Below are 24,842 nucleotides of genomic sequence, written 5' to 3'. Positions count from 1 at the left end.
TCTCTCTCTACCCAGTACCCACCCCTCTCTCTACCCAGTACCCACCCCTCTCTCTACCCAGTACCCACCCCTCTCTCTACCCAGTACCCACCCCTCTCTCTACCCAGTACCCACCCCTCTCTCTACCCAGTACCCACCCCCCTCTCTCTCTACCCAGTACCCACCCCTCTCTCTACCCAGTACCCACCCCCCTCTCTCTCTACCCAGTACCCACCCCTCTCTCTACCCAGTACCCACCCCTCTCTCTACCCAGTACCCACCCCTCTCTCTCTACCCAGTACCCACCCCTCTCTCTACCCAGTACCCACCCCTCTCTCTCTCTACCCAGTACCCACCCCTCTCTCTACCCAGTACCCACCCCTCTCTCTACCCAGTACCCACCCCCTCTCTCTACCCAGTACCCACCCCTCTCTCTACCCAGTACCCACCCCTCTCTCTACCCAGTACTCACCCCTCTCTCTACCCAGTACCCACCCCTCTCTCTCTCTACCCAGTACCCACCCCTCTCGCCCCGGCTGTTGTGTGTATCCCTCTCTCAATATTTCCAAACTCATTTATTTCCCCCTCTCACGCACAACATGTGCATGTATAATTCTTTATTATGCATGTTGTGTGTGTGTGTGTGTGTGTGTGTGTGTGTGTTGGTTCATAGGTGTGTGTTGGTTCATGCGTGTGAGTGCTGCACACAAAGTGTGCTTGTGCGTGTAACTGTATTGTGTTGAATGTTTGTTGGTTTCCTCCTGGGGCCTTGTTTGTGCTTTATGAAATTCCTGCCATAGTCAGAACCTAGGAGTGATGGAGGAATGTGCAAAGGCAGAGAGACAGCTGAGGCAAAGGAAGAGTGGGACGTGTGGCCTCTGGTGAAATATGGGGTCATCCCTATGTTCCCCAGGTTCTATGTTCCCCAGGTTCTATGTTCCCCAGGTTCTATGTTCCCCAGGTTCTATGTTCCCCACTTGCTGTACCTTAGGGTTTAGGGTTAGCGTTATAGGTTTCTGGTTTAATGACTTCAGTGTTTTGTACTATACAATTGTATGTATAAGTACGTACAGAACAAAGAATGTTTGTTTTTGCCATCTTTGTTGGCTAAGACTAGATAGTTGAAGTAGCCTAGGCAGGCCTAAAGTTCAATGGATTGTTCAAAGACTGAGCTGAAAGGGGCATTGCACTCATTTTCAACATTTTACTATGTCATTAATATACCTTAGAGCTGTTGTGTGGGAATAATAAAAAGAAGTCCCACCATTCTGTGTTTCCTAGAACTGTAAGTATGAAAAGAAATCATTAACATGGTGAATCACATCATGATGACATCATCAAGATGTGATTCACCATGTTAATGATTTTTTTCAGACCTCTAGTTCTAGGAAACACAGACTGGGGGGGACTTTTTTATTATTTCAGCTCTAAGGTATATTAATGACACAGTAAAATGTTGAGTGGAATGCCCCTTTAAGTCAGAATTTGCTACTAAAAGAAACACTATAAGACTAAGTTGCTAAAATACTTTTAGTCTTACTAGAATTACTAAAATGACTAGGTTAGGTTTTTAAGTGGGGAACAAAGAACCTTTTTTGTATGGTGGGGAACATAGAACCTGGGGAACATAGGTACACTCCGTGAAATATCCCTCCCTTTGTTTAATTGACACCTTTTGGTGTGTGTGTGTGTGTGTGTGTGTGTGTGTGTGTGTGTGTACAGTATAGACGGACAGCCCTGCTGTTAATATTAAAAGTTGATCACAGCACTGTATTTCACAGCAAAACAATTGGGCCATTACAACGTCCAAACACAAACATAGAAATGGAGAGGGGGGACCAACCAAAGTAGTAATCTACTAGAATGGCATCAACTAGACACCCTCTACACTACAGCTTCTCACTTCTCACAACACAACCGAGCAGATTTGGTTGGCGGGCACAGCCGGGCAGGGTGATTAGCCACATTGGCTTCAGCTGATTGCGGGTGAATTATCTCCCGACTGACCACCTAGCCATATATTATCCCTTACAGAAAGAAAAGAGGAATAAGATACAGGACCAAAAGAAAAACAAACCTGAACTGATAGTGTGGCATGATGGGAATGGAAGGAATGTGTCCCCTGCGCTTGACTGTGTGCGTGAGTGCGTGCGTGCAATTGTGCATTTGTGTGTGTGTGTGTGTGTGTGTGTGTGTGTGTGTGTGTGTGTGTGTGTGTGTGTGTGTGTGAGTGTGTGTGGGTGTGTGTGGGTGTGTGGGTGTGTGTGTGTGTGTGGGTGTGAGTGTGTGTGGGTGTGTGTGTGTGTGGGTGTGAGTGTGTGTGTGTGTGTGTGTGTGTGTGTGTGTGTGTGTGTGTGTGTGTGTGTGTGTGTGTGGGTGTGAGTGTGTGTGGGTGTGAGTGCTTCTGCGCACACACATGTTCTTAGGATTTGTAGCTTGCCTTGAACTTGTAAGGAGGAAAGGGGTTGATGCTGATTGATGGCCTGAGGAGTGTAGTAAACTGCAGCTGTAGAGCTCCACCATTTAACCCATTCTGACCACAGATCAGATTCTAAAAATGTCAGTCGCTCTTCGATTTTTCAAAAATAGCAGACCTACAAGCTCGTATCGCGCCACTCGGTGGCGCGATATGAGCTTGTAGATCTGCTATTTTTCAATAGCTAAAGCATAACATGATGCCGACACCAAAATGGGTGAATGTGATGGTGGGACTTCGCTTGTGTGCGTGCGAGCGTGCATGCATGCATGCAAAAACCATACAGACACGTGAAAAGGAGATAACCTGTGTGTGTGTGTGTGTGTGTGTGTGTGTATGTGTGTGTACGTACGTTTTCCTCTAGATTTATATTGCAGCAACTAATACAGTCCTGTCCTGAGCTTCACAGATTGCAACCGAAGGTCGCTGTTAACTATGTAATGGTGCATTTCCCGTCAGTGTGTTGGTTGGTTGGTTGGTTGGTCGGGCATGTGGATGGAGATCTCTGATGTCATCAATATTAAGCCCATATATGGAGATCCCTGATATCGTCAATATTGGCCAGCAACTCTACATCTGACCTCAAACCCTTAACCCATTATATGGAGCTGACCTGTTCTGACATTCATATGTTGATCCTTCCCCATCCATCCCTCCTCTTCGATGTCTCCCTTTTGACTGATACCTGTCCATTTAACCCATTCTGAACGGGCACCCATTTTGGTGTTGGCATCATGTTATGCTTTAGCTATTTAAAAATAGCAGATCTACAAGCTCATATCGCGCCACAGAGTGGCGCGATACGAGCTTGTAGGTCTGCTATTTTTTGAAAAATCGAAGAACGACTGACATTTTTAGAATCTGATCTCAGGTCAGAATGGGTTCATCAGACCCAGTGTGTGTCCAGCGGAAAACTCGTATGAATCTGATCTCAGGTCAGAATGGGTTAAGCCCATATATGGAGATCCCTGATATCGTCAATATTGGCCAGCAACTCTACATCTGACTTCAAACCCTTAGATCTCCATATATGGAGCTGACCTGTTCTGACATCCATATGTTGATCCTTCCCCATCCATCCCTCCTCTTCGATGTCTCCCTTTTGACTGATACCTGTCCATTTAACCCATTCTGACCGGGCACCCATTCTGGTGTCAGCATCATGTTATGCTTTAGCTATTGAAAAATAGCAGATCTACAAGCTCATATCGCGCCACCGAGTGGCGCGATACGAGCTTGTAGGTCTGCTATTTTTTGAAAAATCGAAGAACGACTGACATGTTTTAGAATCTGATCTCAGGTGAGAATGGGTTCATCAGACCCAGTGTGTGTCCGGCGGAAACCTCGTATGAATCTGATCTCAGGTCAGAATGGGTTAATGCAGCCTTGCCCGGCAGTAGGCCCAGCAGTCTGCTGTCACCCAGGCGGATATGTTGATCTGACCCCCCCCATTCCAAAGCGCCAGCGCGCGCCCAGCAGTCTGCTGTCACCCAGGCCGATCCGTGCACGCTTCTCGCCCCCCTCAGGCGTCTTATACTGGTACAATATTGGGCCCATCCATCGCAGCTGTTTATGTCAGCAACTCTCTGTGTGGAGTCCAAAACATTCATGGCGGAGGGACAACTCCTTCCGTGATTTGCACGGAGAGTCCTCCTTCCTGCCCTTCCCACAGCTCTGGAATGTGTAAACAAACAGCAGAATGTGTAGTGGAAGAAGTGGACGTCATATCCTCAGCAGAGCCCCAAAACGTCTTCTTCGCGGTATTCTTTGTCCCTCTCGAGGGATGGGATGAAACTGTCTCCTGGCATATACGCTACGATTAATTGGCTTTGCACGAGCTGCAAATTCAGTACCACTTAAAGTAAACCATCTGCATTTTCCATTATGTCTTTGCTGCTTGTTGGTGAATCTATAATGTTGCAGTGTCTGCGTGTGGAGAAAGGTATAAACTAAGCTCTTAATACATTAGCTGTGCCTGCTTTTAATGTCCATGGTGGTTTAATGTCCATGGTGGTGTTTAAACTGGTGTCCAACAAGTCATGGCTTTTTCTTTGTCAGCATCACGGTCAAATTTCTTTAGGCTGATGGACATTGTTCTTGTGCGTGTGTGCGTGCGTGCGGGTAGTCATGGGTGTTATGTTAGGTTGGTGAGATAAAAGCTGTGTTCAGTGAATTGAGGACAGCTTCACGTACCTCTCCTTCCTCGGACCTCTGTGCAGCTCCATAACCTCTTTTTAATAGTTTCCATGTGACGAAGAGCTAATGCCTGGCTTTGACATTTCACCCTCACGTCATCAGCCCCCTGTTTGGGTCTGTAACTCTGAGAGTGTACAAATGTACTATACATTTGTACACTCTCAGAGTTAAATACAATATAAATTGGCATCTCAGAGATATAAATGCCGTTGAATGGGGGTCCAACCGGTCCATAGCCTTAAATGCATGTCAAAACTTTTACGGCTCTAGCAGTGATTCTCAACCCGTTTAATTTCAAGGACCCCCAGTTTGACATCCATTAGTCTATACGGACCCCCCTTTAATGGCATTTCTATCTCTGGGACCCCAATTTATATTGTAAAATCAATGTTCATTTAACTCTGAGAGAGTACAAATTGAGAGAGTATAACCCATTCTGACCGGGCACCCATTTTGGTATTAGCATCATGTTATGCTTTATCTATTGAAAAATAGCAGATCTACAAGCTCATATCGCGCCACCGAGTGGCGCGATACGAGCTTGTAGGTCTGCTATTTTTTGAAAAATCGAAGAACGACTGACATTTTTAGAATCTGATCTCAGGTCAGAATGGGTTCATCAGACCCAGTGTGTGTCCAGCGGAAAACTCGTATGAATCTGATCTCAGGTCAGAATGGGTTAAGCCCATATATGGAGATCCCTGATATCGTCAATATTGGCCAGCAACTCTACATCTGACTTCAAACCCTTAGATCTCCATATATGGAGCTGACCTGTTCTGACATCCATATGTTGATACTTCCCCATCCATCCCTCCTCTTCGATGTCTCCCTTTTGACTGATACCTGTCCATTTAATGCAGCCTTGCCCGGCAGTAGGCCCAGCAGTCTGCTGTCACCCAGGCGGATATGTTGATCTGACCCCCCCCATTCCAAAGCGCCAGCGCGCGCCCAGCAGTCTGCTGTCACCCAGGCCGATCCGTGCACGCTTCTCGCCCCTCAGGCGTCTTTATACTGGTACAATATTGGGCAATCCATCGCAGCTGTTTATGTCAGCAACTCTCTGTGTGGAGTCCAAAACATTCATGGCGGAGGGACAACTCCTTCCGTGGTTTGCACGGAGAGTCCTTCCTGCCCTTTCCACAGCTCTGAGGAATGTGTAAACAAACAGCAGAATGTGTAGTGGAAGAAGTGGACGTCATATCCTCAGCAGAGCCCCAAAACGTCTTCTTCGCGGTATTCTTTGTCCCTCTCGAGGGATGGGATGAAACTGTCTCCTGGCATATACGCTACGATTAATTGGCTTTGCACGAGCTGCAAATTCAGTACCACTTAAAGTAAACCATCTGCATTTTCCATTATGTCTTTGCTGCTTGTTGGTGAATCTATAATGTTGCAGTGTCTGCGTGTGGAGAAAGGTATAAACTAAGCTCTTAATACATTAGCTGTGCCTGCTTTTAATGTCCATGGTGGTTTAATGTCCATGGTGGTGTTTAAACTGGTGTCCAACAAGTCATGGCTTTTTCTTTGTCAGCATCACGGTCAAATTTCTTTAGGCTGATGGACATTGTTCTTGTGCGTGTGTGCGTGCGTGCGGGTAGTCATGGGTGTTATGTTAGGTTGGTGAGATAAAAGCTGTGTTCAGTGAATTGAGGACAGCTTCACGTACCTCTCCTTCCTCGGACCTCTGTGCAGCTCCATAACCTCTTTTTAATAGTTTCCTGTGACGAAGAGCTAATGCCTGGCTTTGACATTTCACCCTCACGTCATCAGCCCCCTGTTTGGGTCTGTAGCTCTGAGAGTGTACAAATGTACTATACATTTGTACACTCTCAGAGTTAAATACAATATAAATTGGCATCTCAGAGATATAAATGCCGTTGAATGGGGGTCCAACCGGTCCATAGCCTTAAATGCATGTCAAAACTTTTACGGCTCTAGCAGTGATTCTCAACCCGTTTAATTTCAAGGACCCCCAGTTTGACATCCATTAGTCTATACGGACCCCCCTTTAATGGCATTTCTATCTCTGGGACCCCAATTTATATTGTAAAATCAATGTTCATTTAACTCTGAGAGAGTACAAATTGAGAGAGTATAAATGGAACCAAGTTCCATCATGCCACACCATGCCACACCTTTGGTGCCGTGCCACACCTCCACCTCTTCCTCCTGTATTTCCGCATGGAACGAGGTGGGTGTCTTTGTTGTTCTCTGTATAACAACATACGCATTGCACTTGTTAACCCATTCTGACCTGAGATCAGATTCATACGAGGTTTCCGCCGGACACACACTGGTCCTGATGAACCCATTCTGACCTGAGATCAGATTCTAAAAATGTCAGTCGCTCGCGATATGAGCTTGTAGATCTGCTGTTTTTCAATAGTTAAAGCATAACATGATGCTGACACCAAAATGGGTGCCCGTTCAGAATGGGTTAAATTATTCATACAGTGTTTGTTCAACTCTGTTTAGAGAGGAGTCCTTGCATTAGGAACCAAGGTGGAGACGTGTCTGTGATCATTCCTTGTCAGGTATGTTACGTAGTATTATGTGTTGTGTTACTGTCGCTCTTGCTTCTGTATTTCCGCATGGAACGAGAGAGGAGTCCTTAAAGCATTAGGAACTAAGGTGGAGACGTGTCTGTGATCATTCCTTGTCAGAATAAATCGTTGTTTCCAAAGAGAGTTCTGGGTCCGTCTGTCCATTCCACACAACGCAGAGAGAGACAGCCTATACACCGGTTACACTAGTATAAAAGACGCCTGCACATAATAATTTATGAATATAGCAGAATGACACAGGCATGCACAGACATACTGTACCTGTCCTGGACACATCATGCTCACATGCATACCGCTGTAGAGATTGTGTTCGTGCACACATGCTTTGCCGACCAAACCACACATGCACAAATCCATCGTGGAAATTACAGTACAGGCCAATGTTTTCTGGCAGTGCTATAGTCTCTTAGTGCATTACAGGAATAGCTATTCACCTAAGTAAAAGGTCTGTGCGTTCGTGCGCGTGTGTGCGCGTGTGCAAGTAATTGTCCATATGCAGACCGCATCCATCTTGCCAGCAAGGTGCTAACTATAGGTGCAACTTCCCATTGACAGCCCATGCATCCAAACAGAAAAGTCCTGTATCTAATCATACTATAATTAACCGAATGTCTGTCCGTGTGTCTGTCCGTGTGTCTGTGTGTCAGAAACAGTGCCGTAACTCCTTACTGCCTGCACCAATCACTCCCACTTTTCACACAGGCATTGACCATATGCATATGGAGGGCGTAACGAAGCCCTTTTTTTTCGATTTGACACATTAATGATTATTAATTTATTTATTAGTCAATTACAAACGCACCCAGGCGCAGTACCCTTCACGGCCACAAGGGGGGGCAAATATCTCACAACGGGTAAGGACTAGTTGTATTAAACAAGTCAAACTCTCCAACATTGCAGCTGTACGGAGAGCTTGAGTTATCCTCTTTCAATCTGTAAAGTTCCACCAGTCAAAAGAGAAACAAGAAGAATAGGGAGAGGTGTGAGTTGTTGTAAATCAGGCGAAGAGGAAGATGTTTAAATAAATCTACGACGGTGAGAACTATGAATGGTATCTTCACTTGGCTACAGTTAATTTGCCTGCGGGTGTCAAAGAAAGTTGTAGCACTTCTAGTTTCGTCATCATTCTTTGAATGGTTGCGAACTTGTTTTGTGCAACATGTTTTAGCCGGCAAGTCTTGGAACTAAAACAAACATTCTCTGTCATGCAAATGATTGGTGTTGTTGCTTGGCGTTAGAAGGTAGAACCTTTCATTCAGGACGGGAACACCTTTCGGTGTTTGAAGCATGGAGCAACATATTTTCAGATGGGGGTCGGCGGCCAATTTCCGTATAATGTCGGGGTGTGTTTGAGAACCACTGATATAGAAACATAGGTTTTTTCAGCGTGCGTGCGTGCCGGGAACAGTCCACAAGGCTCTTTCATTTTTGTCAGTTCCAGAATTAGACCTCAGTGTTTATCTTCATATCCCTATGGCCTTCCTCATAATGATTCACTAAGATATTCCACAGCATTCTGTTCCTTATACACCGCAAAATCACACACTGGATTTAACTGTGTATGGAGCAAAACAATGGAGAATCGCCCTACATTGTGTGCGTGTGTGTTTGAGTTTGTGTGCGTGCATGCAGGCATGTGTGCGTGCGTGCGTGCGTGTGTGCGTGCATGTGTGCGTGCGTGCGTGTTGCCCGAAACAATACCTTGGTTCGACAGAGAGAGGGAGTGTCAGGAAGATGATGTGATGTCAGCTGAGTAGAGGAAAGGAAGGGAGGGAGGGAGGGAGGAGTACCCCTTTTCCTGGCAGACTACACTCCCTCTCCTCTCCTCTCCCCTCTTTTCTCCTCCTCTCCTCGAGATTGCTTTACTTGTCATTTATATTTCCAACTGCAAGCAGTCGCAGAAAAACGGAACAAAATGAGTTAAAAGACAGCATAGATTCATACAAACAGCCTAGGTTCATCCTCTCCCCCCTGCTCTCTGTTCCTCTCCTCTCTTTTCCTGTCCTGTCCTCTCCCCTCGTTTCCTCTCCCCTCTCCGTCTCAGTGTGTTGGGTAAGGGAGAAGGGGGGATCCCGGGCCGGACTAAACACTCCATCCAAGAGAAACAACAGTGTTGTCTAGGAGGCACAGAAGAAACACAGAAAGAGAGAGACAGACAGACAGACAGAAGTACACTGAGACATTGGTGAAAGGGAGGGAGAGGAAAGACCACAAAGTTTAAACTCGAACGAAAGACCCCAGTTCCGTTTTCCCAGGATTCAGTGTGTCTACAGGGAAGTCGCGAGCGTGCGTCTTTTTCCACGGTCAGTCTGTTCAGTTCCTAACTGCTGGCGCCGGCCAGGCCGAACGAGGAAGCTGTCGTTCGTTTGGATTGGGGTGGTGTAGACACTAGAGTCCATACCGAGGACGGAGGAACCCTTTGGTTTGGACTACAACACACACAGCTGTGATGTACAGTGGCTATGGAGGTATCATTCACCCCTCTCACTTCTACCTTTCTGCCTGCAGTGCTCGTTGCTGTTATTAGACTGTTTTTACTATGGAGGTATCATTCACCCCTCTACTTTCTGCCTGCTCATTGCTGTTATTAGACCGTTCTTACTATGGAGGTATCACTCACACCTCTCACTTCTACCTATCTGCCTCTTCATTGTTGTTCTTCTTCTTATGTGTTTGACTACACTCTACTAAGGCAGATATCAATCTTAATTTAACTCTGAGAGTGTACATTTGGTTCCATTTCAGAGTTAAAATGAACAGTGATTTTACTGGTGGCAGGAGTAGTGCTATAGGCAGTGTGTGTGACTGTGTGTGTGTGTGTGTGTGTGTGTGTGTGTGTGTGTGTGTGTGTGTGTGTGGGGGTGTTATTACGTCAAGTTAGGAGCATGTTTTTGTTGCTATCTCATTATAGCCTATAGGGCAGTGTGTCGTATCACTTATGTTGCAGGTGTGTGTGTGTGTGTGTGTGTGTGTGTGGGAGGGGGGGGGGGGTATTTAGTTATTCACGAGTGCCTTGAGTGTTACATGTAATGCTAAGAGTATTATGCCTTGAGCTGTGTCCACAATGATTGTGTGTGTGTGTGTGTGTGTGTGTGTGTGTGTGTGTGTGTGTGTGTGTGTGTGTGTGTGTGTGTGTGTGTGTGTGTGTGTGTGTGTGTGTGTGTGTGTGTGTGCATCTATGTGAGGTCTATTTGTGAACTTATGTTCCCTGACTGTAAATTCTTCCATTAAAGTGGGACAATAGGTCATGAAATGTATAGGCTATTCCTTGAATAGGTCCACGTTGTTGTTGGCTTTCAGTATTTCTGTTAGTCAGTACAGCTGCTGAAGTATTATTTCAGTATTTCTGTTAGTCAGTACAGCTGCTGAAGTATTATTTCAGTATTTATGTTAGTCAGTACAGCTGCTGAAGTATTATTTCAGTATTTCTGTTAGTCAGTACAGCTGCTGAAGTATTATTTCAGTATTTCTGTTAGTCAGTACAGCTGCTGAAGTATTATTTCAGTATTTCTGTTAGTCAGTACAGCTGCTGAAGTATTACTGCTATTAGTCAGTACAGCCATACAGCTGAAGTAGGCTCTTCCTGGCACTGCCCTGTCGTAGCAGGATGTTACTCCCCTCCCTGTTTCCTCCTCCTATAAAGGCTGTTATGAAACAAAGAGCAAGAAAATGTGAAAGAAACAATACTGCGTTGCCTGTATGAAACAGACACACAGGCCTGGTGTCTGTATGAAACAGACACACAGGCCTGGTGTCTGTATGAAACAGACACACAGGCCTGGCGTCTGTATGAAACAGACACACAGACATGGCGTCTGTATGAAACAGACACACAGGCCTGGTGTCTGTATGAAACAGACACACAGGCCTGGTGTCTGTATGAAACAGACACACAGGCCTGGCGTCTGTATGAAACAGACACACAGGCCTGGTGTCTGTATGAAACAGACACACAGGCCTGGCGTCTGTATGAAACAGACACACAGGCCTGGCGTCTGTATGAAACAGACACACAGGCCTGGTGTCTGTATGAAACAGACACACAGGCATGGCGTCTGTATGAAACAGGCATGGCGTCTGTATGAAACAGACACACAGGCCTGGCGTCTGTATGAAACAGACATACAGGCCTGGTGTCTGTATGAAACAGACACACAGACATGGCGTCTGTATGAAACAGACACACAGGCATGGCGTCTGTATGAAACAGACACCACTCCCTTACAGAGCTATGTGACCCCCACACAGAGTTGCAACACTCACTTCACACAGGTGTGATTTTATGCCCCTCTTTACAGGGGTCATTGACACTGGACTGCATATAACTGTAGATGTTATTTTGACAGATGATCATTAGCAGCACCTGTCTTGTGTTTATACCTGCTTGTGTCTAGTGCCACTGCGTGAGACTGGATCGATCTATAGAATACTTTATTGGCAGCAATTAGAAGTAATTAAAAGTGCCAAAATTGTTGTACCACCACGCGTTGGAAACACCACACCGGAGCGCACTCACCCATTAGTTTGCATTGCTCTCAGTGCGCTATTTCCGAACGCGCCCTCAATTTGGGGGATGGGGGATAGGCGGCCAGATACATATCATTTTGGGGGTCCTTGACATGAACACGTTTTGAGAACCACTGAACAACAACACTTTAGGATTTAGAAGATATTTGTCGAAACGACCTCATGTCTTAATTAGTTAATGTGAGCTGAGAGCAAATGCCTCCCTGGATACCTCTGAATGTGTTTGGTTGCCCTGCTTCACCATGACTCTTACAGTATATGGGTGCATTATTTACACTATTAGGACATGATGATTCATAACTCACTGACTCCCAACAATCCGAATGGCTGTTAAATGCTAATGCTTGGTGTTAAAGGCGTTAAGTCATGTATGCAACGTGTGGGGTTTCCACAGCAGTGGCTGGTTATATAGCCGAAGCAGTAGAGCACTTAATGGGAGGGAGTGGGGTAATAATCGGGAGTCACCCATCAAATCCAGACATACTGTTCTACTGTACTGCACACACTGTACACAAACACACTTTGATGTGACGTGGACCATACATGGGCAACTGGCGGCCCGAGGGCCACATGCAGCCCCCACCTTCACGCGTTTTGAGCTTGTATGTAGATCGGCTATTTTTGCTACGACATTGTGCAATGTGGCCCCTCTGGAGTGAGTGTGGAACTATAGTGGCTCTCTGGAGTGAGTGTGGAACTATAGTGGCTCTCTGGAGTGAGTGTGGAACTATAGTGGCCCTCTGGAGTGATTGTGGAACTATAGTTAGTGGCCCTCTGGAGTGAATGTGGAACTATACCCTTTCCATCGTCAAAGTTTCCCACCCCTGACGTGGACTACACATTGCCCAATGCTAAGGAGTGGCCCGTATGAGGGAGAAATGTTACTCGACTACCTTTTTTCACTGACGAAAACTGAATAAAAAGGAAATATAAAGTAAAAACTAAGCCATGATGATCAAAACTACAACTGAATATACTGACAATTATATACTAAAATGTTAGGGAGGGCATAGTGGAGAAGAGATCCAGTAGAACTAAAAGACGAGTCATTGTATGTTCTGGTTGTGCTCTGAAAATAGCAGATCTACAAGCTGACAATTTGTGTAAAATGTGCCATTACGACGCCATCAAGGCCTGGCAAAAACAAATGTAGATTTAGTCTAAAAGCCTATGAAATTTAGTTGACTAAAACTACAAACTTTGTTGTCAAAATTAACAATTGGTACACGTGTCTGTGTGTGCGTGTGTGTGCTGGTGACGCGTGTGCGCGTGTGTATGTGTGTGTGCTGGTGACATGTAGGTGTGTGTGTGTGTGTGTGTGTGTGTGTGTGTGTGTGTGCACATGGCCCTATACAGGCCTCTGTGTTCTAGAACGGCCTGGAGAGAGGCCAGACTGTACCAAACAATAGGTGTGGTGTAACTGGCACACACACACTAACACACACACACACACACACACACACACACACACACACACACACACACACACACACACACACACACACACACACACACACACACACACACACACACAGAAGCGTGTGGAAGATTGAGTGGGGGAGGAGTGAGTGGCACGGAGCCATACGGATGATGTGTTTACATGATGAGAGCATCAGTGGTAGCAGTGGAGATGATGGTGTGATCTCTGACTCTCTGTTGGCCCGGCTTCAGCTTTCCATTGAGCGGACCACCTCTGTCATAAGTGGGCTTCAGTCATTATGCAGTAGCCTACTGGACCAGGCGAGGGAGCGGATATAATGCAGCTTCTAGACCGGGACGGAACCAAGTAGCACAGCAGAACAGAACGGACCAGAACCACGACGGAAATGATGACATGTCGTCGTTAATGTAACTTTGACCGAGCGGAGGTACGAGGGAAGAGCGGCTGAATAAATGCCCGAATAGCGACTTGGAACTATATTGACTAAGTGACTCACTGATTTGGATTTGACTTGGAACTGTTAACTAAGAATTAATTCACTGATTTGCATTTGACTTGGAAGTCGGAAACAACTGACTAAGTTAGTTACTGCGAGAGTGATCGCTGCCCTCCGCAATCTCCTGTCTAACATCAGGTTCTTGAGCTCTGTAGTGTAGTGTAACTCACTGATTTGTATTTGACTTGGAACTAGTGACTAAGTTACTCATTGATTTGTATTTGACTTGGAACTAGTGACTAAGTAACTCACTGATTTGTATTTGACCTGGAACTGTTGACTAAGTAACTCACTGATTTGTATTTGACTTGGAACTAGTGACTAAGTAACTCACTGATTTGTATTTGACCTGGAACAACTAAGTAACTCACTGATTTGAGCAACTGACTATTTGGACAGCTGCGTGAGAGTTTGTGGACCCATAACAAGATGGCGGGCGTCTGTCAGGGTAGCGAGTGTACTAGCACAGACCTGACCTTAGGTGGACGGTCGTGGCTGGGCCGGAAGTAGAGATGTGTCGACTGCCAGCCATCTGTCTGTCGTGGGACACTGACACACACCAAGACACGGACACGCCTGGACCAGGTTGGTGTTGCTGTTGCTGCTGCATGGTCCCTGTGTTTACTTTCCTGTGATTGAGTTAAAGGCTGTTTGAGTTAAAGAACCACTCTGGATTTCACTGTGTGTAGCCTCCTACTATGTGTTTTAGAGTTGTGCCCTTTATTTTTGTTTTGTTTGTGGAGCAATACACAACACTATAATATTGTCGCCCGGACGTTCTCTTGGTAATAATGTAACCGTTTATTATTCTGTTTATTCAGCTGGAAATGTGGAATATGTGAGAGGCTTTTATTAAAGCTTAACGTGAACAAGGCCTTATTGGGGAAAATAACTAAATGACTTGTTGTAAAGAAACAACAATATTTATTGAGTTAAACTGACATTAAAGTAAGTAAGTACTGTCAGTAAACGAGGGCTACATGCTGTCAGAAATATCCATCAAGACAGACCAAGAAATACCACACCTTAGATCAATCACAATTGTTCTTACTCTGTGTGTGTGTGTGTGTGTGTGTGTGTGTGTGTGTGTGTGTGTGTGAGCTTGGTGGGAATGACCAGTATATATGCTGCCCTGAAGAGGTGATAGATTTTTGGATTGACAAGGTCAAAGGTCATGTCAAACTTACATAAACGGGTCATATCTCATGAATGGAGACATTCAGAGCGATATATGTGTACAGTAGGTGTGAGCATGGATTCTTTGGAAGTAATGCACTTGATGGGTAGTTTGGCTCACCCATGCATGACTATAATCCTGTGGTTTCCACACAGCGCTACGTTATTTACGTTACGTTAATTTAACCCATTTGGACTGGACACCAGATTCTACAACAATAATGTCTTCTAAATCATGGCAGTTTCCTGAATAGATTAACGGGAATGGGCGTTTTCTCATATCTGACCTTTGACCTTTCACTCTCTTGGATATTTCAGCCAGATGGCGTTTAGTCCCCTGGACTGTCTTCCTTTGTTGGACTTCCTCTTAAAACAACCAATAGCATCTGACTTCCTGCCGGAGCGTGACGTTTCCTATGGTGTGGGTATTATCTGAATGCACCTTTTTTTAACAATGAGGTTAAACAATCTGGCGGACGGCGGTAATGCTGGCGACGGATTTTGAAACTCTTTGATGTTCTACTTCAGTGGTTTTCAAACAGTGGTCCTTGAGGGGGTTCCAGGTGGTCCCCGGCTAAATAATGGGAGAGTTGCTAACCAAATGGACCCCTTATAGATCTTTATCTCTTGAGAGTGAAAAAGTCAAACCTCGTTTCATGCACCGAAGAGTAAAAGTATTGTCAAACATCTGCATTACTTAAACCATTCTGACCGGGCACCCATTTTGGTGTCAGCATCATGTTATGCTTTAGCTATTTAAAAATAGCAGATCTATAAGCTCATATCGCGCCACCGAGTGGCGCGATACGAGCTTGTAGGTCTGCTATTTTTGAAAAATCTAAGACACTTTTAGAATCTGATCTCAGGTCAGAATGGGTTAATAATGAAGCTGTCAGGATGTAATAGACATTTTTTTAATCTGATCTCAGGTCAGAATGGGTTAATTTACAAGAAGTCTACACAATTAGAGAATGTAGAAGAATTGCTATTTTGATCAACGTTTGCCTGTTGTCTCCTATCTATGGTACCACATCAATACAGCATGGAATTGTGCCAAAGCCTGTTCAATGACAACTAAAGTTATACCCACGTTTTGGGTCTGAGAGGCTAAATGTCATCAAATGGTGGTCCGTGGCTCAAATGCTGAATAAATAATGGACCTTGATGTGAAAAGGGTTGAAAACCACAGTTCTACCATATTGTCTAACCATGGCACCATTAAGAACATTTGTCTACGGCTACGCCTTCTCTATAAGAGAAGGGGTTGCATCATCATGGTGCCTAGTACAGCCCAGAGCCATAGAGTAAGACAGAGTTACGACATTGAGGGGGCAGAAAACTGAGCACTCGAGCGCTGTTCATGCAGGGCGGAGCAATTTTAGGAATGTGTGCAACATGCCAACTGTTTTGACCTGAGATCAGATTCTAAAAATATCTTCCACATCCTGACAGTTTTCTGAAAAAGCTATGTTTCTATGTCAAGTCGTTCTTCGATATTTTTTTTTAATAGCAGACCTACAAGCTCGTAGCGCGCCACTCGGTGGCGCGCTACGAGCTTGTAGATCTGCTATTTTTCAATAGCTAAAGTATAACATAGTTAAAACACCAAAAGGGGTTCCCGCCCCGGAATGAAAGTATTGTACAGTAACAACTACAGTCTCTATAATGTTTATGTTACTATACTTTTATTGTTATAGTTACTGTTACTGTGTGGGGGTCCCAGGGGGGGTCCCCGGAACGTCCAGAGTCGGACCCCCAGGAACGCGCCCAGGGGGCTGGCCTGTACTGTACTGTACTGTACTGTACTGTACTGTACTGTACTGTACTGTACTGTACTGTACTGTACTGTACTGTACTGTACTGTACTGTACTGTACTGTACTGTACTGTACTGTACTGTACTGTACTGTACTGTCACACCCGGAATCATGCAATGGCTGCTAAAAACCCAGCTTCCCATCATGCACCTGTGCACATGTGAAGCTCAACAACGCCACATGGCTGCTAAAAACTCAGCTTCCCATCATGCACCTGTGCACACAGTGTGAAGCTCAGCAGCGCCACTTTGTCACCAGTTGGTACCCTACACGGACAGACACACATAGGGACACACATTGCCGCTGCACCACTCAAAAACGATCTAAAATGAATCATTAAAGCTGAGTCCAGTGCATTCTGCCAACTTCCGGTCCAGGACGTTGTCACTATTCGCAATGCTCTTCGCCAATAGAAGTCTATGTAGAGGACCAAGCCATTGGACTGGCGGCCCCATGAAGTGAACAGAGTTGTCGTAACTCCGTCTCTGGCACAGCCTAGCTCAATTTACCGGTAGTGAATCTAGTTATATAACTCTGTGCTGTGTCACTTCCATTAGACAAGAGGTTCTGACAGTTCTGTATATCTCCTTGGAATATGCCGTTATACTTTGCCAAACGTGAATTCTTCATGTCATGTGACTCCACGGCGTGAAAAGCTGCCAAACCTCCTCTGCATTCAACCTGCTTCACCTTTCTCCACATTTACACAAGGGTTCTTTTTGCCTGTTTGAATTCAGCGTATACACCAGCAGCACACCATGGAGAAATGCTGTGTGTCTGTCTTGGACGAGCAGAGACGGTTATCAGTGGATTTAATAGCTCATTGTTTTGCTGTGGATAAATATAACTGCATGAATCCCGGGTACTAGAGATGGGAGCCTACCACCGTTACGACATGACATTAGTTGTAAGAAGGTAAACGCCGCGCCATGCAGCACTGTGTTTAACTGTGTTTAACCATCTGTGAAAAAGTAAATGTTACAATCTCTATAAGCTCACAAAGTTTAAAGATTGTGAGACCTGAGAACTGATTCTGACCTACAGTATGTTTCTACTGTATGTCAGTCAGTGGTGCTCAAAGTATTCCATGTCCAGGAGCCCAAAAAGTACAGTATGTGGCCGCCGACATCCATCTGAATATGTTGTTCCATGAGGACCTCCCAGAAGCAAAGATATGAGTTAAAAACGTTCGCTCTGAAAGAATATATATTCAAACATGTGCGCCACATTTTCACGATCGTTCAAAAATAGCAGATCTACAAGCTGCCGCACTACGAGCTTGTAGATCTGCTATTTTTCAATAGCTAAAGTATAAAATAATGGTTAACTTAAAGTGGTTAAGAGCTATGAGGTGACAAACTTCCGTCCTCGGGTCTGAATGGGTTAAATCTGCGGGTGATTGTATTCCTTTTATATCTGCTTCTAGCGCTGGGATGCTGAGCTTGCTTCCTCGTCCTCCCTGTGAGAGGAAGTGGGCTTAACAAATCATCTTGCTGAACAGACAAGTCAGGAGGCCATCACACACAGTGAGAATGACATCAAATCAGGATAAATGCTGCTGGCCAGTAACAATGGATTCTTCCATCTAAATGTCAGCCTTTTTTTTTAACAAAGACGAGCCCTTTAATACCGGGAAAGCATCTCTTGTGTCATTTTATATTTTTGTGTTGGCAAATCTACAATCTCGCTTGTACATCTGCTATTTTTATTATCTGTGTGTGTGCGTGTGCGCGTGCACGTGTGGTACTGTCTACTGTCTAACTCTGTTTCTTAGTCACAACAGCAACTTTATCTTCAGATAGAGACACTTGTACCAATAATGAGAGCAATCAGAGAGACAACAGAGTGTACTGTCCCCAACAGACCCTGCTTGAGTTTTAAGTCTCTGTGTAATTCCCAGGCCACCATTTAATCTCTAGACTTAAAGCATGCATGCGTGCGTGTGTGTGCGTGTGTGTGTGTGCGTGTGTGTGCGTGTGTGTGTGTGTGTGTGTGTGTGTGTGTGTGTGTGTGTGTGTGTGTGTGTGTCTGACAATCAGCTAAATCACACACACATACATACAGTACACAGCATAGTCACACACTGGTAGTGCTGGTGTTCTTCTGAATCAGTTGTCTTCTGAAAAGCGGACCTTATAAAGTTCAAGTTCTTTATTAATATCCCTGGATGGCAATTTGATTTACAGCAGTTCGTAGAGGTTTGAAACGTAAAAACAGTACAAAAAACAGCAACAGACAATTGACAACATAGCATAGGACAACATAGCATGAGCATGAGTAGCCAACCAAGTACAGTACAAAGTGAAGCATCATAGCATCATAAAGTGTCATCACCAAGAGCCAAGTGATAATGACACTTTATGACGCTACAGCCGGTTTAATGTGCTAGTATAGTGCACCAAAGTCTGATGTAGAAGACACTAATGTTACCACATCCTTATTTTTGGACCAATTAAAGATTATCTTTGAAAAACAATGAAAAGGACCCACACATTTTCGGAAATTTGAGAAAAATTTTGCACTTTATTTTTGGACCACAATTCCTATAATGAGACAATTCTAAGATGACCCAATGTTATTCTCCCTAGAGGAAAACGTCCGCGACCCGGGGGGATGAATTAGTGACGTCAGAACTCTACACTATTACTAGCATCCTCCATGTCTTGGTTCAAGATAGTTTCATAGTTTAGTCAGTCAGTCAGTCAGTCAGTCAGCCAGCCAGCCAGCCAGCCAGCCAGCCAGCCAGCCAGCCAGCCAGCCAGCCAGCGCGCCAATTGGTAGAACCAGTACTTTTTTTCTGGATGGGTAATTCATAATTTGACGTGATATTTCAGACGTGACTCATTTATTTCGTGTTTGCGGCCATGATATTGTGTAGCTTACAACTTTTCTCGTTAAGTTGTTTCCGTGTCCATCTCTATCTCTTATACTCTCTCACTCACGCGCCCACTCTCTCTGCTCACGTCCCAGCTTCCTCTCTCCTCCTCTCCCTAGCCTCATGCTATCACATGTCTGTGGGTGTCACAGATATAGATATTGTTGTAGTTGTCTCTATATGTGTGTGTGTGTGTGTGTGTGTGTGTGTGTGTGTGTGTGTGTGTGTGTGTGTGTGTGTGTGTGTGTGTGTGAGTGTGTGTGTGTGTGTGTGTGTGTGTGACAGTGTGTGTGTGTGTGTGTGTGTGTGTGTGTGTGTGTGTGTGTGCGTGCATGTATACACATGCTTTCCCACTTGGTTTTTCCCTCCACTTGACCTTGCTGCTCAGGAAGAGAGAAAAAACAGAGCTTGAGGGAACAAGGAAGAGAGTGGAGGGGGGGGGGGGGGGGGGGTGTGATGCGTCATCATTTTAATTTGATACTATACGTTATCCACCACTGTACTGAACCGTACAGTGAATGTACTGTACTCATGCATATATCATGCATATATCCTCCACCCACCCCTTTTCCCCCTCACTGTATATGTCTCTTTTCCCTTTTTACCTCCTCTATGATGATTTCCTGTTTTGACTATATAGTTGTGTACATTCGTACGTCTCTAAATGTTTTGATGAATTGAAAATGGTGGGCCCTAATGTAAACAAGTGTAATGCTTTATGGTGTCGTCCACTCACTGTAAACAGTCGTTGTATTTGAGTTGTACTTGAAATGTACTGTAATTCTGCAAACTGCGAATGAATGAATCAATCAACCAATAACCTTCCGTGCTGCCCAGGCTGCTAGACAGCGCCTACGTTCTTCCCATCGCGAGGAACAATGCGCGCGCCTCCCGTAAGGATCCACTCATTGTCGTTTCTTCGTTGCTTGTTTTCTCCGAGAAATACTCCGAAGTTGTTGTTTTAGTCCAAACCGCCCCGGCGTTTCAGATGTAAACAGTGATTTCTGATCGCGTCGCGCCAGCCATGTCACCGCTTGTTGTGAAACCTAACACATGTCGGCTGCTGCTCTAAAACGTCTTTGCCCCTCCTCTCCTTGTATCGGGCTGTATTGACGGTAGTAGAATGGCGCCTATGTAGGGGATATAAGCTGGCTCTCTGCGGTCAATACAAAGTCTCTGCTGAGGCAGTGACTAATGGGGCTCTAAAATAAACACATAAACAAAATGGTTTGACCCGAGTTGGTCTCCTCTCCAACAGTGCAACATTTTTCCCTCATTCACCCACCACATCTCTATCTGCTCTTCCCTTGACCCTCCCCTATACAGAGCTGTCCGTGGGCCCCAACTAGTGTTGTACTGTTTAGCCTTTCCTGTTTAACATTAACCATGCGTCGTCTGCACAAACCCCGCAGTCCAGCCCTCTGGTGTCGACACACTTTGTGTACACTGTACTGGTCTCAGCAGCGCCAGCTCGTACAGTATAGTGCTGAAGGCTTGTGCCTGCTATTTCTGAGCCGTCCTCCTTGGCTGTGTGTGTGTGTGTGCGCGACCACGGCCACTAACATGTCTTCCTTCCCGTTTGTCTTCCCCTCAGGGAGTCCGTCCCGTGCTCTGTCCACCATGTCCCTGTCGGTTCGCCCGTCCAGGCGCACTGCCTCCAGGTCCATCACTAGGAGCCAGAGCTTCGCCGGGGTCAATTCTTACGACAAACCATACAGGTATGTCGCACGCACGCACGCACGCACGCACGAACGCACGCACGCACGCACGCACGAACGCACACACGCACGCACGAATGAACGCACACACGCACGCACGCACGCATGCACGCACGCACGCACGCGCACATACACACATACACACATACACACACACACACACACACACACACACACACACACACACACACACACACACACACACTGTGGGAATACACATAGTTTGCAGGACATCCTGTCAGATGTAGTTCTACAAACAGTGGTGTGTGTGTGTGTGTGTGTGTGTGTGTGTGTGTTTGTATTATTTTTTGTTGATCATATTTTCCTGCCTCTGAAGCTCAAAGAAAGAAACATGAGTGCATGCGTGTGTGTGTGTGTGTGTGTGTGTGTGTGTGTGTGTGTGTGTGTTTATGTAAAATTCTTAATTTAACTCTGAGAGTGTACAAATGGAACCACATGGACCCGTGCGGGTCCATTTACATCCATTTGTACACTCTCTGAGTTACAGACCCATAAGGGTCCATTTGGTTCCTAACTATCATTTAGCTGGGGACCCCCTGGAACTCCTTCAAGGACCCCTGGGGGTCCCCGGACCCCACTTTGGGAACCACTGAGCTAAAGCATGTAATATGGTGAAAGTGGTTCCAATCTAAAATGAGACAGTATTCTGTCAGCATGCATGTGAAGTGTCACACGGCATTATGACAGGATTCGTATGTAGGGGTGCACGATTATGAAATTTATGACCGATATCCGATCTCCGATTATTTGCAGGGTCATATCTGCCGATACCGATTCTGACCGATTCCGATATTATGCAGAGGACCACGATGGAGAAAAAAAAGCCCTAGGGTCCTCTTGGCCCAAAGCCTGTTAACTCATTCTTGGCTAAGGACTTCTTTAACGCCTTTTTAATGAGATCCCGCACCACCAACGACACCTTTAACCCATTTTGACCTGAGATCAGATTCTAAAAATGTCCCTCTACATCCTGACAGTTTTCTGAAAAAGCTATATGTTTTTATGTCGATTTTTCAAAAATAGCAGACCTACAAGCTCGTGAGCTTGAAGATCAACGGCGAAAGTTGGTTTACCGCTGGCCAAAGCTCCCCTCGAGCGGCAGCTCCGTGTTCGATTGCTTCCCCTTCAGGCACAATGCATTGAAAACAGAGCAAGGTGGTGGATGAGGCCTTCCTAGGCCTCTTTTTCCATTTCATATTCCATTTCAAATCGCGCTGGATAAACAAAGCGACTGTGTTTAGTGGCCCAATAGCTCTTCCCCGTGACCGAGCATCTAAAATATGAACGCTTCTCCTTCACCATTGCTGGTGAAGGTGGTTTTGGTTGCTGAACTATCGGTGGTGGTTGCTGAACTATCGGCGCCCCCTGCTGGTGGGGGTTGAGTTAATAGTCCATACTCTTTTTTTTTCTCCAAGTGTCTGTTTTCACAACTGAATGACTACTGAATGAGATGAGTACACAAATAAAACGTAGAAAAATGTAAAGTTTATTTTTACTTTAGATTTGACATATTTTTGGCCTATTCCAATTCCCAAAATTTTTAGAGTCGCTGTCAGATTAAGGAGAGACAAATTCATTATTTATGACAGGCAACGACTTACAGAGATGGAGTGTAACACGAGAGACCAGGCAGTAGTTATTGATGACAACTAGTTAAACATCCATGGTCTGTTTTCGAATTATAGGACAGGCTCATGTGTAATCTTCTCACTTTAAGATAGTGGTTATGAGGACCCCCCCCCCCCCCCCACACACACACACACACACACACACACAGACAGAGAGAGAGAGACGTGCACACAAGCGCTCAATACACCAACTCTGATTAGATGAGCCAATTACGAGAGTGACGGATTGGACAGAATATTAGAAAGTCAGACTCTCTCTCTCTCTCTGTCTCTCTCTCTCTCTCTCTCCTTCTCTCTCTCTCTCTCTCTCTCTCTCTCTCTCTCTCTCCCCCTCGTCAGCAGCCATTGTGTATAGTCTGACAGCGTATTGATGTTGCTGCTGTGTAGTTCATGATTCATGCACTCTGTCAGTAGGGCACAGGGCTGGTGGCTAAATGTTGGTGATGATGCCGTTCTCTAGAATGACTAATGACTATAATGTCATGTCTGTGCTGTGGGTACAGGCTTTAGTTTCGTCATACTATTGGTCCGACAACGACAACCTACCTCAAACCCTAACCCAACCATAACCGCAAGCACGGAGCAGCGCATGTTCGCCAACCTTAACGCGTGTGTTCGCCAACCTTAATCCGGTCGCCAACCTTAACGCATGTGTTCGCCAACCGTAATCCGATTGTTTTCTGCATGTCGCCTATGGTATGTCGTATAAGCGTGCGCACCCCCTGTGCAGTGTGGATTCAGAAAAAACAAAGAGTTTAAAAGCCCTGCTTATTCTCTGCTAGTGTTATGTTTGTTTGTTTGTTTGTTGTAAGCTACGGAGTAGATCAGTAAAGCCCTAACCACACGAAAGGGTCGGGACTGTTTTAACGTTGTCCCATGCGGTGCGATAATGTCCACCAAAGGGTCACCATGCAACTCTTTGCAACCGTTTGGACCCAAGGAGTTGTTGGGGATATCCTCTGGGAAACATGACGATGCCAACCAGACCGACGAGTGACAATGCTGACTATCCAACTATAGCCGACCAACATGGATCATCCATAGAGCCCTACTGTATCTCTACTTTAGTGTTACTAAGAAAGGAAGACAGTACAATTTACAATTTAGGCATTTAGCAGACGCTCTTAATCCAGAGCGACTTACATTTAAGCAAGAACAAAAGCATGGGAATACATCACATAAAAGCATTTATCAATATCATGAAACATGCGTAAGCTAAGAAAGTAACAGTGGAATATCTATATAATGAAACTATACATACACTATACATATAAACTATACATATTTACTACTATGCTATACATATGTACTATGGCGTGCTATAACTATATACAATACAATTATAGTGCTGTCTACATAACATGCTATAAGTCTGTGTCAAATGCTATCTAAGCCAACAGAAATGCTATCTAAGGGGTTAGTGTAAGTGCTATGGGCCATGATGGAGTCTGAAAAGGTGGGTTTTCAGGCTACGGCGGAAGATTGGGAGTGAGATTGGGAGGGGTTGGGAGTGAGATGAGAACCACAAACATTTGTGGACGTGCGTGCGTGCGTGCGTGCGTGCGTGCGTGCGTGCGTGCGTGCGAGAAACAAGAAAACACTATAGCAGGGGACTGATTATGTCATTATGACAACGATGACAACAATGGCAACAGTGACATAACAAATGTTTGTGCTCGCCATTATCCTGGCGACAGAGATGACAACATGAATGATATCATCAACACAGCGGGGCATGTCATGTAGCCTCACGTATAGCCAGACGACTATATTCCGCAATCTCCGAATGCTCTATAGAGTCTGGAACTACACCTCCTGAAATCCGATTAAAGGACCACTTCACCACTTTTCAACCTATCTTTATATAATAGGTCCTCACTAATAATCATGATAAAATGGCACCATTTTTTTCTACTCAGTCTGTGT

The 24,842-nt window shown here is 45.2% G+C and overlaps 1 protein-coding gene across 5 annotated transcripts in view; it reads left to right on the top strand.

The window, feature by feature from the left end:
* The window catches only part of ripor1 (RHO family interacting cell polarization regulator 1), a 101,736-nt gene that overhangs the window by 39,387 nt on the left and 37,507 nt on the right, over nucleotides 1–24,842 (top strand). For 2 of the 5 annotated variants that reach the window (XM_083763596.1, XM_083763592.1), the window contains exons 1-2: nucleotides 14,168–14,267; nucleotides 21,144–21,267. In XM_083763596.1, the coding sequence (XP_083619722.1) occupies nucleotides 14,195–14,267; nucleotides 21,144–21,267 (197 nt within the window). In that variant the 5' untranslated portion in view covers nucleotides 14,168–14,194. Of the gene's footprint in view, nucleotides 1–9,141; nucleotides 9,687–14,167; nucleotides 14,268–21,143; nucleotides 21,268–24,842 lie in introns of those variants that run through there. The other 3 variants (XM_083763595.1, XM_083763594.1, XM_083763593.1) reach the window with 2 other exon arrangements.

The sequence above is a fragment of the Protomyctophum parallelum genome (genome assembly GCF_964188405.1).
Source record: "Protomyctophum parallelum genome assembly, chromosome: 4".
Classification (NCBI taxonomy): domain Eukaryota; kingdom Metazoa; phylum Chordata; class Actinopteri; order Myctophiformes; family Myctophidae; genus Protomyctophum; species Protomyctophum parallelum.
Note: the sequence above shows the minus strand (reverse complement) of the source record. Positions and strands in the feature narration are given on the sequence as shown.